This window comes from Ostrea edulis, chromosome 5 (genome assembly GCF_947568905.1).
Source record: "Ostrea edulis chromosome 5, xbOstEdul1.1, whole genome shotgun sequence".
In the NCBI taxonomy this organism is placed as follows: Eukaryota; Metazoa; Mollusca; class Bivalvia; order Ostreida; family Ostreidae; genus Ostrea; species Ostrea edulis.
In genome coordinates, this window is record NC_079168.1 from 12,302,287 (window position 1) to 12,323,339 (window position 21,053).

Genomic DNA, 21,053 nt, shown 5'->3' on the forward strand with positions numbered 1-21,053 from the left:
CATCCGCAAAGTGATTTCATTGCCTACTTTGAAACAAATTTACTTTTATTTTAATGTAAATTTATTTAAAACTTTTTAGAAAACATATATTGGCATGAAACTTAAGGTTTTACGAATTTATCAGATATTTGTCAATGGACTATATTTCGTTATTTAAGCGACTTCGCATCCTCTTTTGGGTTATTGGTGCGTGATATATTTAGAATCAAAACAAAAATTAGCATATCCATATGTCTTACTGGGCGGTGTAGTAGTGGTAAAATAATTGGTATTATAAATGACTTCATTACTGCTGAAGTTTCTCATCTTGGCAACCATACTTCCTTTGCTGTTGTATGCAAATAATGGAAGCAAAAGTCACCCTAATCCATGCTTTTGCAAGGTAAGGGCCTAGAGGGTTTTAATTTCGAATTTCCTCATGAAGATTCAAACAACACGCAGTTTTCCCGACGGCGGTTATGTTAGACAAAATGAAACAAAGAACGATAATATTTGTTTTGATTTCGAAAGGGAGATTTCGATCTTCTCATTGCACTGTCAATTCAGGTCACAGTTTGGTGATTTTACGAATTTCTGAAAGCAAACTATCACTATTAGGTTCAGCACAACCTCTGTATTTAGCTATATAGATTTATAAAGCTACAGTATTTGAAATAGCTTGATTAAGCTAGTTTAGATTTAATTAGTTTGAACTTCTTAAGTGCAATGGCATAACCAGAAAGTCGCATAATTTTTTAACATGTTTATTCTTTTGAAAGTAATCACAACACCACAGTTCTAATTCGGTTAGTTAGTTTTATATTGTTTAACGTCCCTCCCAGGAATTTTTCACTCATATGGAGACGTCACCATTGCCAGTGAAGGGCTGCGAAATCTAGGCAGGCTTATGCTTAGCGCTCATGACCTTTGAGAAGGAAGGGATCTTAATTTATCATGCCACACCTGCTGTGACACACGGCCTCAGTTCTTGCAGTCTCATCCAAAGAACCGCCCCATTTAGTCACCTCTTACGACAAGCAAGGGGCACTGAGGACCTATTTCAACACGGATCCCCATGGGAGCTGTTCTAATTAGAGTTCAGAACAATATTACATTGTTTTAAGAATGTTCTTGAAAAGAGAATTTCTTTTATGTTGTTAACTGTCCGCTACCCTGTGTGCATTGAAGCATAGATAAGTATCATGATGACTTTACAATATAGTTCATGAAGCATTTTTTGTTTACAATGTGTTGTATGAAGTACAGGACTCGGTGATCGAAATTCGATTATTATGCTTTTAGAAATTGAATTGATAAACAATTTGAAATAGCTAAATCAACCTATTTCAAATAACTCTATAAAGCTATATAGCTAGATGTAGAGATTGTGCTGGACCTGACCATATCATAGTCATTAATGTGTATATTGCTCAATTTGGGTAGCAGATGCAAATTAAGTATAAGTTTTCTCAGATGTATCTATTTACATTCAGATTACATGTACATGTTAATCTGTGCACAACATTTTGTTGAAAGGTTACTTTGTTGAATTGACATTTCATGAAATGTTTCGTTGACTGAAAAAATTAGGGAATGCAACCGACAAAATTTCTTGAAAAAGAATAAGTGATTCTGCATATGATCTGCTGTAGTGTGCATGCTCATGCATGTTCTATTTTAAATCAGAATCATACTACTATTGGTTAATGGAAAAATGTATGAATTCTTTTACTGTGTATTTCAAAATTTGTTATCACAGAAGAAGAATCCGTGATAGCAGTGTGTTTATTGTTAGACCATGACGATCACATGACAGCTTGTTTCCAATACACGAGAAACTCCAGCTAATTTTTTATTTTTGTAACATTTGTTAGTTGGAGAGCTGAATACACCACTGTACATATGATGATAATGATATTCATTGGTTTCGTCGAACTAGTAATGGAAAAAACACACTATTACAGTGTAAATCAACATCATTGTAACATCAGTGCATTAGCTCTGAGGTATAATTTCAAAAGAACTGCTCAGCAACAAATTATACGGAGCAAGAAGAAAAAAACAACCTTGTAAAAAATGATGAAATATGTTGTATTGGATGTCATATACACAATGATTTTGCTATTGAGCTAGTTTGAAATTCTTGACAAACTTTAACAGTGAAAATTTAAAATCCACATAGAATTGTATGAATTACAAATATCATGTTTATAAAGAATATGTTTAGGGTACTTTAGGACTGAAATAATTTTATAGATACTTGATAGTGTAAAACTTTTCCCCTAAAACACCTGCTGTCCTCTTTAGAGATAAATTTATCTGACACGTAGGACACTATGATTTATATTCTGTATATGATGCTGTTTTCGGCATATTGATTCATGCTGCAGTATTTATATTTAATCAAAGTAACAGTCAGTCAGGTGTGACATTTAATTAAATATATATGGGAAATCAATGCAATATTAAATCAGTTTGATTAAGGGGTGAGATCAAAAGATTGATGTTGGATAAAAATCTAAATTCAAATAGTCAGGGGGAGGGGGGATAAAAACTCCTGGTAGTTTCTGTCATGACATCGATTACACTTAGTGGGAAAAGAAAAATACCAGTGACTGTTAAAAACCACATAATAATATTACATTTTAATGAATATTTAATAGTTTTAATGTACACTTTAATTTGTGAATAAAAAAGTAGAAAAGGTGTACAGAGTGTTATTAATTTATACTCGTGTATGTTTTTACTTGTTAATGGATTAGTTTCAACATTCATCATATATAGTTTTAAGGGGATGGGGTCTTGGTGAAAACTATGTAAATTTAGTTTTTTTTATGGTCAGACATTGATCTTTTGTCCTCGCCTCTAAAATCAAACCTTTCATTTTACAATTATTATACCCCCCCCCCCCCCCCCCTCCAAACGAAGTTCAAAGGGGTATATAGGAATCACTGTCTGTCCTTCCGTCTGTCTGTGCAGATTCGTGTCCAAGCCATAACTTCTTTGTTCTTTGACTTAGGCATACCATATTTGGCACACAGGTGGATCACAATGAGACGATGTGTCATGTACCTTCATGACCTCCATATGACCTTGACCTCAAGGTCAAAATTAAAGGTTTTTACAATGGATTCGTGTCAGGGCCATGACTTTGTTCTTTGACATAGGCATACCATATTTGACACATGAGTGTATCACCATGAGATGATGTGTCGGGTACCTTCATGACCTTTATATGACCTTAAACTTTGACCTCAAGGTCAAAATTGATTATAGGGTTTTGACATAGTCATACCATAAGACATGGGTGTATCACCATGAGACTATGTGTCATGTACATTCATGACCTCTTTATGACCTTGAACTTTGATCTCAAGGTCAAAATTATAGGTTTATGCCATGGATTTGTGTTCGGACTATATCTTCCATTTTCTTCTACAAAGGCATTTTATATTTTTACACTCAGGAAAGAGGTAATTTATACCTATTAACACCTTTTGGGAAATTGGGGTAAGCAGTGGGTATTCTTAGTGAGCATTGCTCACAGTACCTCTTGTTTAGATTGACACTGCCCACTCAGAGAGAAAAAATGACTATTTCTGGAATCCTTGGAAAGGAAAATATCTTTAAATCAGAATTTTTATTTATTTTTTGTTGTTGTTGTTACGACAAAAGTTTAAATTATTTTGTTTCCATGCATCAAAGCAGAATTTGATATAAAAGCATGATATGAATAACTGTTTAAATGTGAATAACTGCATGTAGATTTATCTTGTTAGCTTCAAGGTGAAGTAGATGACTGTTCTTGTAAGGTGGAGAATTTGGACTCCTTAAACAACAGAAAGATTTATCCCATTCTGAAGAGCTTGCTACAGAGGGACTACTTTAGGTATTTCAAGGTAATGTAGATTGAACATCGTATATTGGCAAGATTTGTGTTGCCTCTCACACCTGATAAATTCTTTTTACCTTCATCTTCAGGAGTACATGTGTTTCTCAAAATGATCATGCACAGAAAAAAATTGAGTGATGAATTTCAAAATGTGATGGGCCATCAAATATAAGCAATTCAGAACTTTCAAGGCCATCAATGTAAATTCGAACCATAAGTGAATTAAATTAGTACCAACGGAAGAAGTACTTTATAGATACTTAGGAGTGGGACTTTGAAGGCCATAGAAGGACAGATTTACTAATGCACTACGTCAGCATATTCTGCCGAGCGAAACTGCTATATTACAGTGTTGTTGATACTTTTAGTACTCAGGACATAGTACATAACAGAGCTGAGAGAGAGAGAGAGAGAGTACTCAGGACATAGTACATAACAGAGCTGAGAGAGAGAGAGAGAGAGTACTCAGGACATAGTACATAACAGAGCTGAGAGAGAGAGAGAGAGAGAGAGAGAGAGAGAGAGAGAGAGAGAGAGAGAGAGAGAGAGTACTCAGGACATAGTACATAACAGAGCTGAGAGAGAGAGAGAGAGAGAGAGAGAGAGAGAGAGAGAGAGTACTCAGGACATAGTACATAACAGAGCTGAGAGAGAGAGAGAGAGAGAGAGAGAGAGAGAGAGAGTACTCAGGACATTGTACATAACAGAGCTGAAAGAGAGAGAGAGAGAGTACTCAGGACATAGTACATAACAGCTGAGAGAGAGAGAGAGAGTACTCAGGACATAGTACATAACAGCTGAGAGAGAGAGAGAGAGAGAGTACTCAGGACATAGTACATAACAGCTGAGAGAGAGAGAGAGAGTACTCAGGACATAGTACATAACAGCTGAGAGAGAGAGAGAGAGAGTACTCAGGACATAGTACATAACAGCTGAGAGAGAGAGAGAGTACTCAGGACATAGTACATAACAGAGCTGAGAGAGAGAGGGGGGAGAAGGAGAGAGAGAGGGGGGGGAGAGAGAGAGAGATGTGAATAAATTGTTTTTATGTTTTGTTTATTAATGAGTTTAATGTTTTATGAAATCAGGACTTGTCTTTTTGTAGGTGAATTTAATGAAGCCATGTCCATTTTGGTCAGATGACAGTCGCTGTGCTCTGAAGGACTGCCATGTTCAATCCTGTTCAGAGGTAAATTATTAGATCCTCCCCTCCTCACATTTTGTATAGGAATTAATGTATCTGTCCATTCATCCTATTCCAGCCCTTAGCTTTGGAATGGAGAAACATTCAAACATTAGCCTGCTCCAATGTGTGGAAGGATAACAAAAGATATTAACTTACTGTTCCAAAAGAATGAGTTTTACAAACAAGTTTGAAGTGGTATAACTTAGTGATCAAAATTGTCACGAATGAAAAATTAAGGACATTTGTGATAAAGTGGTATTTGAAATTTGGCTGAATGTGGCTAAAAATGGCAATTATCATAATATAGAATCAACCTCCATGGAGCTTGAACAAGCAATCAAGAAATTACCATCCAATTGCCTTAATCAACTGCCAGAGCTAACTATAGAGGCTATAGATTTGAAAAGGATAAAGATTGTATTTCTGATGTTGTTTTTTCCATAATGGTGTACTTCCATTAAAAAAATTATGACAATGTGTTTTTCCGTGTGATAACTTGTGTATCACACTACGAGTATGGAGAGTCCAAAGTTTTATATCGGAATATGATTAGTGAAAAAAATTCTCTGAAGAACAATAAGGCAACAGATTGTAAATACGATATGCAAGCTTATCTGTATACTCAATTACATAAATTGTAATATTAAAATGGTATCAAATCACCTTAGTCATCTAACGGAAACATTTCATGCCCCCCTCCCTACCTATTGCATTTCTTCGTGATAGCTACCAAATTCCGCATTTATGATTTAATACTAAGAAAACTTTCATTGCACTAAAAATATAAAGCATGAAAATCTGTTATCTGCCATTACATGTATTTAAGTTACAAAGTTAGCAGGTTGAATTTGGAAAGGAGAAAATTACAAGAATACCCTTTTCTTTAAATATCTTAAATGATAATTATGAGCCTGAATTTGATCAAATGATTATTATCATTTTGAGTGATGTGAACATGGTTTTTTCATCTGTAAGCATTTTAAGTTCAACTTCTCTTTATCAATAATCTGAATTCTGTCCTCAAGCACTCACACGAATTAGTTATTAGTGTCTGTTCTATGTCTCTTTCAATCTTCCATTCATAACTGGAAATCATCAGCTATTGGTGAAGTGCCACATATTTTCTTATTTTGCCCAGCTGATTGATGCTGTTTTTAAAAGTAGCCAGGCGTGAACGTGAAAGAATGAGAGATATACGTTGACCTCCCCGTCTGATGGCATTGGGTTGGTCTATAAATGTTAATCTATCAATCTATCTATTCATAACCATTAAAACAAGTGTCCTGGGGAAACATCCCCCACCCCGGGGTATCAAACTGCAATCTTATTGATAAAAACATTTGATTTATTTGTGAGCTATAAGTATAGTGTTTATACCTAAAGGTCTTATTTGCGCATTGTGAATTTTTAGGCCTAACCACTTGTGGGCCTTTTTGAGTCAACACATTTTGGATCTTAATTGATGAAAAATTACAACTTCATCTTATTTTCAAACTTACCTTATGTTTATTAACTTAATTCTATCATCAAAGATTTTCGTTATCATATGATATAGACAAACACTATGCATAGGTTTACAGCATGTGATATCATAATTTCATATAATAATATGAGGGAATCGAAAAGAAATATTTAGCCATATGTAATTAAAATGTCACAAATATAACAGGCATTTTGTGGAATTCAATATGTGGACAAATTACTACCCCCCCCCCCCCCCTAAAAGTTGGCAATTTGTTGACTATCTTTATTCCATTGTTGAGTCACATGATATCATTCACAAAAGAAAACGAATATGGTCTGTAAACATGCCCCAAAACTAAATGGTGACTATAGATTGATATGCTTATTATCTGTGTTTCACAGGCATTCCATGAGGCAAACATGCAGAGGCAATAAAAGCCAGTAAATTATAGTAAATATTGAGTGATTTTCACCATACAGTGTCACCAAGAGCCAGGCTTGTGATGTCATTGTTACATCATTGTGAATGATTAATAATCATATGCCAGCAGTAGGGTTTAGCATAGAAAAATGTTATGATATTAAAGATACTATACCATCAGTTAAATTTTTTTAAAAAGTATTTGGGCCATTTTGGTCCTTAGAGCCCCTAGCTCTTTAAATGGTGAGGAAAGAAATCTTCTGAAAATGATATGTAAATATTCTCATGGAGTGCACTGTTGTACACTTTATATTGGTCTTGGTAAAATGTAAGATTTTTAAAAGTCATGTCTCTTTAAGAAATATATGACAAAGGTGAGCACCATGGTCTATTGACCTTTTATTGATTCAAACTAGTAATGTATAGGTGTAATTCTCTACAGACGTTGGGCTTAAGATTGATTTTTATGAAATGATTTCTCTTCAAGGATGAAGTACCAGAGGGTTTGAAAGCAAATGGAAATGGAAATTCTAAAGAAATCAATAAGGTACTAGGATTTAAGCTTCCACGCATCAATTGTACAATGTATTATATTTAGAAATTGTACCCAATACCTAATAAAACTGTTCAGATTTGAAGGCTTGAATTTAAAATCAAAATTTTGTTGTTGTTTTTTTTTTCATATTGTCATTACCTACGATATTTTTGTTTTATTATATTTTTTATCAAATATTATGTATCATTGTGTCTTTTCCTTTTATCATAATTGTATAAATTGATATTTATGTATAATTCTATGCAATATGTAATATTTTACAATTTTGTTACACTTGATTTTGGTAGTACTCAGAGGAGGCACAGAAAGAACATAACTGTGATCAAGAGAGAGAACTCAGTGCCTTAGATCGGACCATTAGGTGAGTATCATGTGTCACAGCTGTAGTTGTCACAATGTGGCATAGTCAGTTGTGTTGATAGTAACAAGGTGATGAGACGTACCATTAGTTATAGATGTTTTTCTATTTCAGTGCTGAGAGTTTGGAAGCCTTCAAAAATTGGACTCGCCATGACGACAGACAAGAGACGTTCTGTGAGATAGATGGTAAAAAAAAAATTTTTTTAATATAATTTATTTATTTTTTTGGTTACATACAATACATCAGACACTTACACAAACATACCTTTCATACATGCATACATCTCCCTGTGGTTTAGGTTACTTGCTGTACAATAGTGAAAGTAATAATAATAACAATAATACATGTACTAAAATAATGACAAGTACATGTAGTCATAATTAATCAATTGCAAAAATATTTTCCCACTTCATCCATATTTTATCAAAGTTATGTATTTTAAATGTTTGAATTGCAGCATATTTCTCTACATGATATTTAAACTTTAAGTGACATAGTAATCCAACAAGATTTGGTTCTTTATTCTGCATTAAACAGATAAATATGTATTGTTTAACATATAGAATTATAAAGTTTATAGCTTTATTATTTAAAGACAGTGGAATTTCACCAAATATTATATTTGACACATTAAAACCAATTCTTTCTGAAATTTTTCTATATATATGAAGACTTAACTCACTCCACAATGTTTGGGTCTTATTACAAAAAGTAAAAATATGTGTTATTGTTTCAATATTACTTGTCAAAAGATTTGACAAAATCTACAGAGATCATTTGTTTTAACACTAATGTTTAGATGGTAAAATTTTATGATTAGCTTGGAAAATTGCCTTGGAAACCTTCATTGTAGTTTAGTTCATGACAGTTATAAAAGGTTTTGATATTTCATGGTTTTTGAGTAGAAGGATTAATTTGTTCACATCATGAGTAGAAGGATTAATTTGTTCACATCATGAGTAGAAGGATTGATTTGTTCACACTTTGAGTATAAGGAGGGATTTGTTCACATCTTGAGTAGAAGGATTGATTTGTTCACACTTTGAGTATAAGGAGGGATTTGTTGACACTTTGAGTATAAGGAGGGATTTGTTGACACTTTGAGTATAAGGATGGATTTGTTCACATATTGAGTAAAAGAATGGATTTGTTCACATCATGAGTAGAAGAATGGATTTGTTGACATTTTGAGTATAAGGATAGATTTGTTCACACTTTGAGTATAAGGATGGACTTTTTTTACAGATGACGATACCCCAGACTGTCAGTATGTAGACCTGCTGTTGAATCCAGAGAGATACACTGGTTATAAGGGTGCATCTCCTCACAGGATCTGGAACAGTATTTATGAGGAAAACTGCTTCAAGTAAGTAACGTTATGTGATACAGTGTGTGTATAGATTGATCATCACACCAAGTAAAAAATCCATCTTTTGAACATTGTGTGCATGAATATTTACATGTACATGTACTTTACTTATTGTTGTGTGTCGTTTGAATCACCTAAGTGTCCCTGGATATCCCTCAACATCTCCTTTGTCCCAGAAATACCCCTAACCTCCCATTGGTCCCAGAAATACCCTTAACCTCCCATTGGTCCCAGAAATACCCTTAACCTCCCATTGGTCCCAGAAATACCTTTAACCTCCTAATGGTTCCAGAAATACCCTTAATTTCCCATTGGTTCCAGAAATACCCTTAATTTCCCATTGGTCCCAGAAATACCCTTAACCTCCCATTGGTCCCAGAAATACCGTTAACCTCCCATTGGTCCCAGAAATACCCTTAACCTCCCATTGGTCCCAGAAATACCCATAATTTCCCATTGGTCCCAGAAATACCCCTAACCTCCCATTGGTTCCAAAAATACCCCTCAGTCTCTCTTTGGTCCTCAAAATACCCCTTAACCTCGGTCCCGAAAATACCTCTCAACCTCTCCTTGGTCCAAGAAATACCCCTCAGCCTCTCCTTGGTCCCAGAAATACCCTGTCCTCTCCTTGTTCCCAGAAATAAACCCCTAACTTCTCTTTTATCTCAAAAATGCCACCAATCTCTTCTTGGTCCGATGTATATCCTCTAACCTCTCATTGTTTTTGTTGCTATGTCATTCCCAGCTGTACCCCATGTTTTCCAGTGCAGCCTCCTCCTTCTCCCAAATCGTCTGACCGTGGCTTTGTGTGCAACCTTCATCTCACATTATTGGATTTTTTTGTTGAGTTCATTATCTGAAAGCCTGTTTAGGCTGCCATTGTCAAACTTTGTTTGATGCAGAATTTCAGTTCAAGATGTCTTGCAGAAATATTAATTGATAGCTTGCATAATTCTTACAAAACTCCACTTTTAAATATATGACTCTTTTGTCTGCTTTGTTGAACAGACCTGAAGGAACTGTATATGGATCGAAGAAGACATTGGCAGGTAGGCAGATTAAAACTACACAGAAATTAGCAAAACATCTGTACAATCAATTTCAAGATCAATGTACATTTGTCACAGTACACTGTAATTTGTAATCTTACAGCTTTTAAACAAATATTTTAAAATGATTGTTTGTTAGAACCTTGCTTTTGCTAGATGTTACCTCTTTATGTTCAAGACTGTTTCAGAGGTTTGTTTTAGCACAACTGTATATGTACTGCACAGGTTTTCTTTTCTTTCACAAATCTTTTTAATAATTTTAATTAGATTGGTAGCACTTAAAAATTCAAATTGAAAAACACCTTTTTTTTTAATCTAGTGTTTCCAGGATTAATATATGGTAATGTCACTACGAATAGGAAATTATTTTTTTCCCCACTTAAACATACGTCTCCATAACATGAAAGGAAATCCGACCCTGTCCCCATCATGCTGAAGTCCAAAGTTTGATTTGTTATGGAATTTTACTTCTTTTTTTCCTGCAGATGACTTCTTCTTATGTATTAATGGTTTGGTTTGGTTGTAGATTAACTCTTTTTGAATCAATTTTTGAAGATCACAATTGTATAGATATACCTGGCCATTGGTACAATCCCTCTAACTTCTTTATTTCATTAATTTGCATTTCATATGGTGTTTTAGTTTACATTTCATTTTTATTTTTAGATCACCTGAGCCATATACCCTAGTGAATTTTTCTGATCACAATTTGTTTGTAGTCTATTGTCTGTTTTTGTCAGTGATAACTTTTGACTACTTTCCATCAATTTTAACCAAACTTGACACAAAGAATCCATTGGTAAAGGGGATTCAGAATTGTTCAGATGAAAGTTCATCTCTCCTTAGAAGGGGGCATAATTTAGAAGTAGGTTATAGTTTTTAACAATCTTCTTAAAAAGCTAGACTTGTCGAAATGTTTCATTATATAATGAAAATTCATTGATCACAAAGTTAGTGTTTAAAGTTTTACAAAGTTTATTCATATAGGAAAATAATTTTAAAAAATCCCTCCCAGAAATACAAGGAAACAAGTTTAATAGATTAATATGCAAACATCCTCATGTAGTGTAGGATCAATTTTGTTAATTAGAACGTGACCCTCGGGGCTGGGGTGGGGCCACAATAAGGATTAAAGTTTTACATATGAATACAAAAGATGATTTTTAAAAAAATCTTCTCAAGAACCATTGTTTGTGAGATTAATATGCAAGAATCCATATGTTGTGTAAATTCAGTTTTTGTTTGAATTAGACTATAACCCTCATGATGAGTTATCCCCAAGCATCCTCTTGTTGTGTAGATTCAATTGTGACTAGTTTCGTGAGACCAGGCCTGGAGGTTATAAAACTTTTACCATACTCATACACAAACTCAGCCATGTTTGCTTTGAGTACAACTCTGAGCAAGCTTCGAAACATAATCAAAAAATCTTCTGCATGTACCTCATTTGAGTGTGAGAATTATTTTATAAAACTTTTGTAACCTTCACTTTTGAGTATGAGTACGATTTAGATCACAGAGGTAAGAGTTTGAGTATGAAAACGTGCTCCAAAAAGTTTTACAACCTTCAGGGCTGGGGCACGAGAGAGGGTTAAAGTTCAATTTTGGGTTGCGTAGTTTTACAAGGGGAACTGCAACTGCTCAGGAGAGCAATGTGACTCATGGGCTACATGTTTTATTTTGAATTAGAATTTTTTTTCATCAATTGTAATGAGCATTGTCATTAAAAATCAGTATTTGTAAACCAGGTAATTTGTTCATTATTTGATTTTCTGCCGTATTTCATTACAGGGTCATTGGAAGGTATGCTGGCGGTAGCTTCTGTAACACTCTATATACTAACTCTTACCTTCTTTCTCTCTCTGCAGCTCAAAATGCATGCAGCATTAGTGTAGTGTGACATGTGATTTATTGTAATCATCATAAGGATATTATACATGTATATATCAAAGGAAACTGTTCAAAATTAAAGTAACGTATACATTTAAAACGTTTTAAGTAAGAAGTATTCATAACACCTGATAGGTTTTTTTTCTTGGATTTTGCTACAGTAAAAGTCATTTATATGGAGCTTGTTTATTATAAAGAAAATTTGATTATAAATTTTGTTTAATAGAAAATATGGTTATTTGAAATTTCCTATGAAGAATTCTAAGTTATAAAAAAATCATATTGAATTCTCATTTTTAAAAATGTTTAAAATTTCTTTTTATAGTGAAATGGAATTCATGTGTTCTGACCTCAGTTAAAATTCCATTTATTATAAACTTTTCAAATGTTCAATCATGATCTGAGGTGTTGCATACTACAAACAAAATAAATTTTTCTTGATTATCGAGCATTCCTTTGATTATTTTAATATGTTGAAATAACTTTAATGTTTATTTTCTTGTTGATTTTTTATTATACACTTCCTTATATATATAAAAATCTTCCCGATCAATAGATAGAATCTGGGTTATAAGGAATTAGGCATAGTGTCCGTCTCCAGGAACTCCTAATAAACAAGTTTTACTGTATACAGCTTATATCCTCTTGTAAAATTGTCCATGTTGTTTTATATTCAATTTCCATCTAGTTAATTATCTTTCTCTAATTAGATTGCTTATACTATCATTCAAATTTACTAATTATTAAACTAAACCATCCTCTTTATTTTATGAAGCATGTGGTCTGTTTGATAGTTGTGACAAGATATGAATAACAAATACACAAAGCATAAAGTATATTAAACGCATTGTAGTGATTTCAATGTATTACTTTCACTATTCTGGAAAGGTGGCACTGAACATTTCATGCATGTTATAAATAAGTGTACATAGTTTCACAAAGTGTTATGGTAATCTATAACAAAGTTTGTAATTCTTTTTAATTAAACTTGCAGTCAAGAAGACAGAAACAAATCAATACTATTTTCTATGTACAGTAGTTTATTGGTCACTTTTGTGTGAGGTGATTAAACATGTGTATTTTCCTGGTAATGTAGGTCTCTGTTTGAGATGATTTAACATGTGTATTTTCCTGGTAATGTAGGTTTCTGTTTGAGATGATTTAACATGTGTATTTTCTATGTACAGTAGTTTATCAGTCACTTCTGTGTAAGATGATTAAACATGTGTATTTTCTATGTACAGTAGTTTATCGGTCACTTCTGTGTAAGATGATTAAACTTGTGTATTTTCCTGGTAATGTAGGTCTCTGTTTGGAACAGCGAGCTTTCTACAGACTCATTTCTGGACTCCACACCAGCATTAATCTACATCTCTGTAACGAGTACCTTTTTCCTTGTGAGTATGAGTGTGTGATAATTTTTACTTTTTCCTTGTGAGTATGAGTGTGTGAGAATTTTTACTTTTTCCTTGTGAGTATGAGTGTGTGAGAATTTTTACTTTTTCCTTGTGAGTATGAGTGTGTGAGAATTTTTACTTTTTCCTTGTGAGTATGAGTGTGTGAGAATTTTTACTTCTGATACATGAATTTCATTGTATTAGTAGAATTCCATACAACTTCAGAGTGACTTAGAAAATGACAATGTACATGTGTAATTGAGTAAAACAGCATATAGAATAGAGTATGAAGTGATTGACTAAGAATCATTCAAACATGGATAAGTCAACACATTTAAAATGAGCTGATACTTTCAGATATCAATGCATGTACTTGTTATAGTAGCAATCTGGTGAGAACAAATGAATTTGACCAGAAAATTGAAATTGTGCTGTAGTTCTCCAAATTGATGCTCTTATGTAATACATGTACCTTGTTGGTTTTTATCATTTCTCAAATTTAGACTTATATCCAGAAGATTTCTTTTTGCATGATTTTAAGGTGGACCTGTGCTTTGCAAAATGTACACTGGTATCTAGAATACAAACAGATAAAGTGCCATAATTTTTGTTTCCTGCAATATTTTATAGCCACAACATTGCTGTCTTCACCCGAATTTAGACCAAACACTGAAGAATTTATCATGCGATTTGATCCTAAAGCCACCAAAGGCCAGGGGCCACAACGATTAAAGAACCTTTACTTTACTTACCTGGTAGCGTTACGGGCTCTTGCTAAGGCTGCACCTTATCTGGAGGAGGTACGTTTTAAAAAAAAGTTTTTCGAATTGTCAAAACAGTTGTTGCTTTTTACATTTAATATCACTACATTTGGATTATAGGAGATAGATTTTGGAATTCTTTTATTTTTGTACAGTATCTGAACAAATGTTATGAATTTTTATTGGATAATAAAAAATATTTTTCTTTTTCATTTAACAAACTAGGAAGAATTTTTCACGGGGAGTCCTGAAGAGGAAAAAGATATAAAGGATGGAATCAAGGATTTACTGAAAATCGTCAAGTGAGGATATTAGCTCATTGAATTTTACTGAATTTCACAAATGTTGTGAGGGCTCTCTATATATTAAAGAACGAGGTACAAGTGTAACTATATTTAAATCTAGAAAGTGGGTATAATTCAGAATGAGGAAATAATACTTCCTTTTCTATAATGTGAAAGTACAATATACTCCACTTATGTTGAAGTCCCTTATATTGAACTACATGTATCTGTTATATTGAAGTAAAAATAAATCCTCAATAACTTTTATATTTATATAGTTCAACATCGGTTATATTGAATTTTGGATATAATGAAGAATTCAGGTTGGTACCCTGAATTTCAATATATCTGGAATAAACTGTATAAGGACTGCAAAATGTATGATAAAATCAGTATCGATGGATTTGGTGTTTAATAAAAGAAGAAAAATGAATTATTTCAGAGAAGTTTTGCTAAGGAAGGTGTGAGCAACTCAGATTGATGTATATTGTATACATTTATTATGTAAGCAATGAAGTGTGATTTTGTTGTTATTATTGAGGGTATGATGAACTTCAGCAGTAAAATCAAATGATGTGTATAAGTGTTTCATGTAAATTTTCTTACACTGCTGGTGACCATCATCTCCCCCAGTAATGACAACAAAAACACTTTTCATTGTTTACATTCACCTCAACACCAACTGCAGAAAGCGGTCATAGTAGCTCAGTGGTGTAAAGTGTTCACTTTGTAACAGGGAGGTCGTGAGTTCAAGCCCCGCTCGTGCCAAGGTCGCGTCAAACTTAAGACGTAAAAACATAGGTTGTGATTGCTCCCTCTCCAAACACTTGGCATTTACAAGTGAGAATCACAGGTCTTTCGGATATGACCTTAAAAATGAAGGTCGTGGCAGGCGTTGGCACGATAAAGAACCCTCACTGCTACGGCTATAATCGCTTAGCATAGGTCTAAATTTGTGGTACTTCACCTACAACTTGTGACGTCTCAATGTGAGTGAAAAATTCTTGATGGGATGTAAAACAAACAACCCACTATAGAATGGTCTATGATATATGCAGTTATAACCACATTATGAAAAGTGAAAACACTAAATGGAACACTAAACGGGTGGTCACATGGTTTTTTCAATTGACAAAAAAGTCCAAAGTTTGTTTCATTTGGGTTTGTGTGGTAAATCACTGAAAAAGATAGGAGGTTTACAGATAGGTTTTACTTTTGTTTATATTTTTTGCTTAAAACAAAAAACAAATGTTTTAAATTTTAAAGAATTGACACCTGTCGTTTTCAGTGATTTGGCAGTCAACACGTATGGCCAACCTAGAGCATGGTTTGGCATCCCGCCAAGTACTGCCAACTGTTTTATGCATCATGGATATATGAACTTAAAAACTCTACAACAGAATTGATAAGGAAAAAATCTTTTGAATGTAAATATTGAGATATGAACTTGATACTCCTTAGTGAAATTGATAGGAAAGAAAATCTATTGAATATAGATATGTTCAAACTATTTTTGTATCATATTGCTTGAAGCCTGCATTCTGTTTTCTGATGGAGACACTTCCATGTGAAAACAAAACGATTTATAGAATTACTGAGCAATTTCTGCTGTTGTAATGAAATAGCTAATGAGTATTTCACTGGGAAATCACTGATTTCAACTGTTTGTCTTTAACTTAAAAAAACAACATCTTTTGACATTTTTACCATTACATTGATAGTTTTGGGCCAAAATGCAGTTGTGACTACACAAGATTTTGGGCCATATTGCTTTGACACAATCTCCGAAAGCCATATTTCTTTTAGTCACCTTCATATCCATTTCATATTAGTGATATGAAATATTGAGGTCAGCTAAGGTGATGGCCATATGGTGAAGATGAAATTTATCACCATTGTATTTTAGGCCTTGATATGCAATTGAGGGCATAGTGTTTCTTATCTCATTACGTTTTTTTCCAGGTCATTTCCTGACCACTTTGATGAAAGTAATCTTTTCAAAGGAGACTCCAAAGTTGCAAAGAAACTTCTGGTAACTTAAATCTATTGTCTTATTCGTACAACATGAATTTAGCCGACTACATCTAACTGAATCTTCTGTACATACATAGACTTGCTGTGAATATTCCTATTTATATCTGCAGACTGAATTCCGGGAGCACTTCAGAAACATTTCCCGCATCATGGATTGTGTTGGATGTGACAAGTGTAAGCTGTGGGGGAAATTACAGGTAAATGAAAATTACCTGTTCCTGGAAATGTACTTTTCTTTCTAAAAAATCCTCAGAGATTGTGAAAAAAACAAAATGTGATCACAGAAAAAGCAATTTGAAATAAATTTAGACTATTAACTGTGAATTTGTTTATTTTTTCACACCAGATACAAGGTATGGGGACTGCCCTGAAGATTCTGTTTTCTGGAGACAGTGTTGGGCTACAGTCAACTGTCAATGCCAATCACAAGCAGCGTTTCCAGCTCAGGAGAACAGAAATTGTCTCTCTCTTTAATGCGTTTGGAAGGTAGGTCATTTACAGTAAAGTGGATGTAGTTATTGAAGACAGTTTTTACTTTTCTTACATTTTAACGGAATAGTATGGATTGTGGACAATCGTAATATTTATTGCTCTTTTCACTTTCCTTCAGGCTCTCAAGCAGTATACATACAATAGAAAAATTCAGGAAGTTGACAAGCTGACAACCAGGAAACAATAGAAAAGTTAGAAGTCTCTAAAATACGTTTTTTTTTTTACCAGAATAATGTATTTCAACTCACAATATACTATAGCTTGTAAATGTTAGCTATAGATGCAGAACATGACCTTGTGTTGAATTCAAAGTCTTTTGAAAATAATCATTTTGTCTCACAAAAGGTTTTTAAGAAGTTGGTGAATAATCCTAACCAGAAAACCTATTAGTAGATTTATATTAGCTTGGGATCACTTTCTTCATTTTGTTCCATTTACTTAAACATTTTTCAGAAAAATTAAGAAAACATGTTCTTTTACTTGTTAAGGCATGATTGTAAGTTGTCACATTCCAGTCAATGGGACCCACCTTATTTTCAAAAGTAGTACATTTGTATATGTACTTACAGTATTGTAAAATTTGTTTTAAAAATTGAGTTGATAGGTATCACACGAGATGTTTTGTAGACTTAGTAGAAGTGTTGTGAAATATATTTAGAAAAATATAAAAACACATTAAGTGCAATATGAGAAATACAACATACTTGTATGTGCATATATTTATTTCTCAATGTTATTTGATTTTGTCATATATGATTTTAAAAACCTCAATGAATTATATAAGCTTGAATAATGTATGGAGTATATGGTGTCATTGGGGTTGTAGAATTGTTTGGCAAGCCCTTAAGACGACAGACTGTAATACATGGTGCATTATACATGAAATTCTTGAATTGAATACATTTGGAGTTGAATTTATTTTTTGCCTGCCTTGAATTAAGAGATTGAATGTTTCCAAATCTCTCTAAGTAAACAATTTTACTTTGTTTTTTGCTTATGGTGCTGGATAAGGATGTTGTACCAAAACATTTTGTAAATATTTGACAGTGAACTCATAGAATTGTATAAAATTTCTCTTTGCTGTATATGGATCCTTACATGAAAATTTCCTCACTACACTCCTGGATTTACTGTGTGTTTGTGCTATGCACTCTGGTTTGGCTAAGATTTGTTTGTTTTGTGTATTTTTGTTAATTACATCATAAACAAGTCGTTGATTTCCAATCTGATTAAAATCAGCTCCTCGATCCGCTCCTCTCTTTTTTAAAATGGCGCTGCATGTGTAGCAACACACAAAAAAAAAAAGTAGTGGATCGAGAAGCTGATTTTATTTAGATCGGTTGATTTCTTGGTTACAATCTTTAACTATGCATGTTTAACAATTCTCTTTTGTACTTTGTGATGTTTCTATATGCATCTTTTGACTGGTTGAGACTTTGCACCGAAAAGAAAAATTATTTAAATCCTTGCTGTGATGTAGTACCAACTTTTCAGATATGTAATACTGGTTTCACAACCCATTTATATCAACAAAAGATAAAAAATCTCCACCATTGTTGATTTGATTTCTTGCGGACTACAAAGCTCTACCTAGTAAGGTGGCCATCAATTTCATAATGTTTATTACCTACACATGGTTATCAGGAAATACAGTGAACAGTCATTGTATCATTTTACAAATCATCAAAGACTACTGATGATGCCTTTTGTCTTAAACACATCTAACATCATAAAGATTTATTGAAACCATTCCAAAATAACATCCAAGTTTATTTTTTGAAATGTAGATTTTTTTGTAGAAATTAAGAATGTAGAGATTTAGTAGAAATTTTTGAAATTTGAATTACCTGTAAAATATAATGCATCTTAATTTTTGGAAAGAAGCATGCAGATTGATGATAAACTAATTTTGCCACTGAGTAACATGTAGAAGTGGACATTATTAAATCTAAATATAGTAAATTTGTAGGATCTGTTAATGTGTGGAATTCTACAATATTGATCTTAAAATAGATATTATATTGGAAAAAAAATTCCAAATAAATCTGCAGAAAATGTTAATTGCTTTAACAATTCTGTTAGGAATTTTTATCTAACTGGTAATTTTTAAAAGTTATTTGCTGAATTCCTCTTGTAGATGACCCACTTTGTTGTTTATTGTTCGGCATGACACTGTGTATTCACCCCTGTGATATTTTAAAAACACACCACCACTTTTATGTATTGTACATGTATACCGAGGGTAGATTTATCCACATTAGTTTAGAATTTTAGATTTAAAAGACATAACATTATGATATTTAAAACCACATGTATATATATAATCCGAGATTCCTCCGATTCTTACCCCCGCTTTTATGTGCGCACGTCACACTATAAAAGCAGGGGTAAAAGACAGGGGAATCTTGGATTAGTATAGATATTGCAATGTCCTAATTATACAAGTCATGAATATATGTATATAAACATTGTTACTTTACAACATATGTTGTCTGACTTCTTCAGGAATCTTTAAGGAGACTTAGTAGTTCTGTTGTTTTTATGAAGATATTGACATTCATCATCATCATCGTCCATTTTGATTATGATGAATGTGGTTGTTAATACATGTAATGACTAGCTTTTCAAATATTCATTTTTCTAAAAATATGTTGTAATTTTCAGCATTAACTGCCATTAGAATTGCATGTATATATTCATATATTTATGACATTTTTACGGTTGTTAACAAAAGTCGTGTAAACAAACTGGGAGGACCAAAGCTGTTGGTAACATTTTAATGTGCATTTCATATTCGTTTGTTTCAACACTGGTGGCACGTCTTCAGATTGTTTTAAATGCAGTATATGATTCAATGTCTCGACTGGGTGCTTTTATACTATACAAAATGAAATTTTCTATCCTGTCTATACTGCTTTCTAGAGTGTTGTTTAATATTTTAGATATGTATACTTGTCATATAATTATATTTGTATTAAGCTAATGAAATCCATTAGATTTCTCACAAATTGTACATCTGTACAATAATTAGTTACATGTATTAATATCTTATAGTCAGATTGACAGGGGTTAAAGACCAATTCTAATTCAGGTTCTTGTCGAACAGACCAAACTTTGTACTGTTAGCATGATGTGAATCTTAAAAATTAGAAAGTTTTTGTTCAGATAAAGAAGAAAGATCACTTAGAAAGGGTAAAAACTGAAAGAACTGAACTTCTATTGGTAAATACCACCCTTTGATTATTCCTCTTAGTCTGTAGCGATATTAATCATGACTTAGTCTGTACTGATATTAATCATGAGCAAGTACGATACCTTGTATGTATAACTTAATAATTCTGAGCAAGTACCTTCCATGTATAACTTGTCAAATGCAAGTTAATTGAGGTGCATGCATGGTTCATTAGTCCATTCTTGTAAACATGCTATTTGCTGGGTAGAAAGCCCTCGGTTGATATTTTCTCTTTTAGTAGCTGTACGTTACCAAGCTAGATCTAATGCTGTAAACTTCATCATAGTTTGGTTTTCCTGTTGAATGTTATTCCTGTTGAACATGATGTTATTTGTCATTTTGAAAATATGTTGCTTACTCTGTTATTGACCTATCCATATAAATTGTAATCTATATTTGCTACATTTTAAATGGAATTAAATGTTAGTGATTATTGGGAGTGTTTTTCTGTTGTCATTGGCAGACTCATCTTCGCTAGCCAAGGGTTTACAATCCACTCCGCTTCTCTACAACCCTTGGCTGTGTTAGCACGATTTTCGTGACGACAATTTCCTGCATATGATTGAATGCAGACTGAGTCCCCTGCAGAAAGCGTGTTACGTCAGAACACGTGCAAGACGAAGGAATGTGTAAACAATTAGTTATTGTTTTCAAAATGCTTCCATTTAATCAGATTTTCATAGTCT

General features: G+C 33.2%; 1 protein-coding gene across 2 annotated transcripts; it reads left to right on the forward strand.

Annotated features, from left to right (window-relative positions):
* The first annotated feature begins 188 nt into the window (after positions 1-188).
* LOC125650547 (ERO1-like protein beta) lies at positions 189-20,801 on the forward strand. Of its 2 annotated transcripts, XM_048878918.2 has the most exons (16): positions 189-382; positions 3,759-3,878; positions 4,977-5,060; positions 7,430-7,489; positions 7,786-7,859; positions 7,971-8,044; positions 9,105-9,225; positions 10,237-10,277; positions 12,069-12,080; positions 13,472-13,564; positions 14,195-14,364; positions 14,551-14,627; positions 16,572-16,641; positions 16,754-16,840; positions 16,990-17,129; positions 17,254-20,801. In XM_048878918.2, exons 1-16 carry the CDS (start codon positions 278-280, stop codon positions 17,303-17,305), a joined length of 1,380 nt encoding a protein of 459 aa, XP_048734875.1. In that variant the 5' UTR covers positions 189-277; the 3' UTR covers positions 17,306-20,801. The 2 variants fall into 2 exon arrangements, with proteins under 2 accessions (XP_048734875.1, XP_048734876.1); XM_048878919.2 differs by lacking the exon at positions 12,069-12,080.
* Positions 20,802-21,053: the final 252 nt, after the last annotated feature.

Bases quoted from the DNA above. Each gene is read 5' to 3' on its own strand.
- LOC125650547 (XM_048878918.2), top strand. From the start codon at position 278: ATGACTTCATTACTGCTGAAGTTTCTCATCTTGGCAACCATACTTCCT. The intron at 3,879-4,976 runs GTAATGTAGATT...GTCTTTTTGTAG, and splicing joins ACTACTTTAGGTATTTCAAG to GTGAATTTAATGAAGCCATG. The intron at 14,628-16,571 runs GTGAGGATATTA...GTTTTTTTCCAG, and splicing joins GATTTACTGAAAATCGTCAA to GTCATTTCCTGACCACTTTG.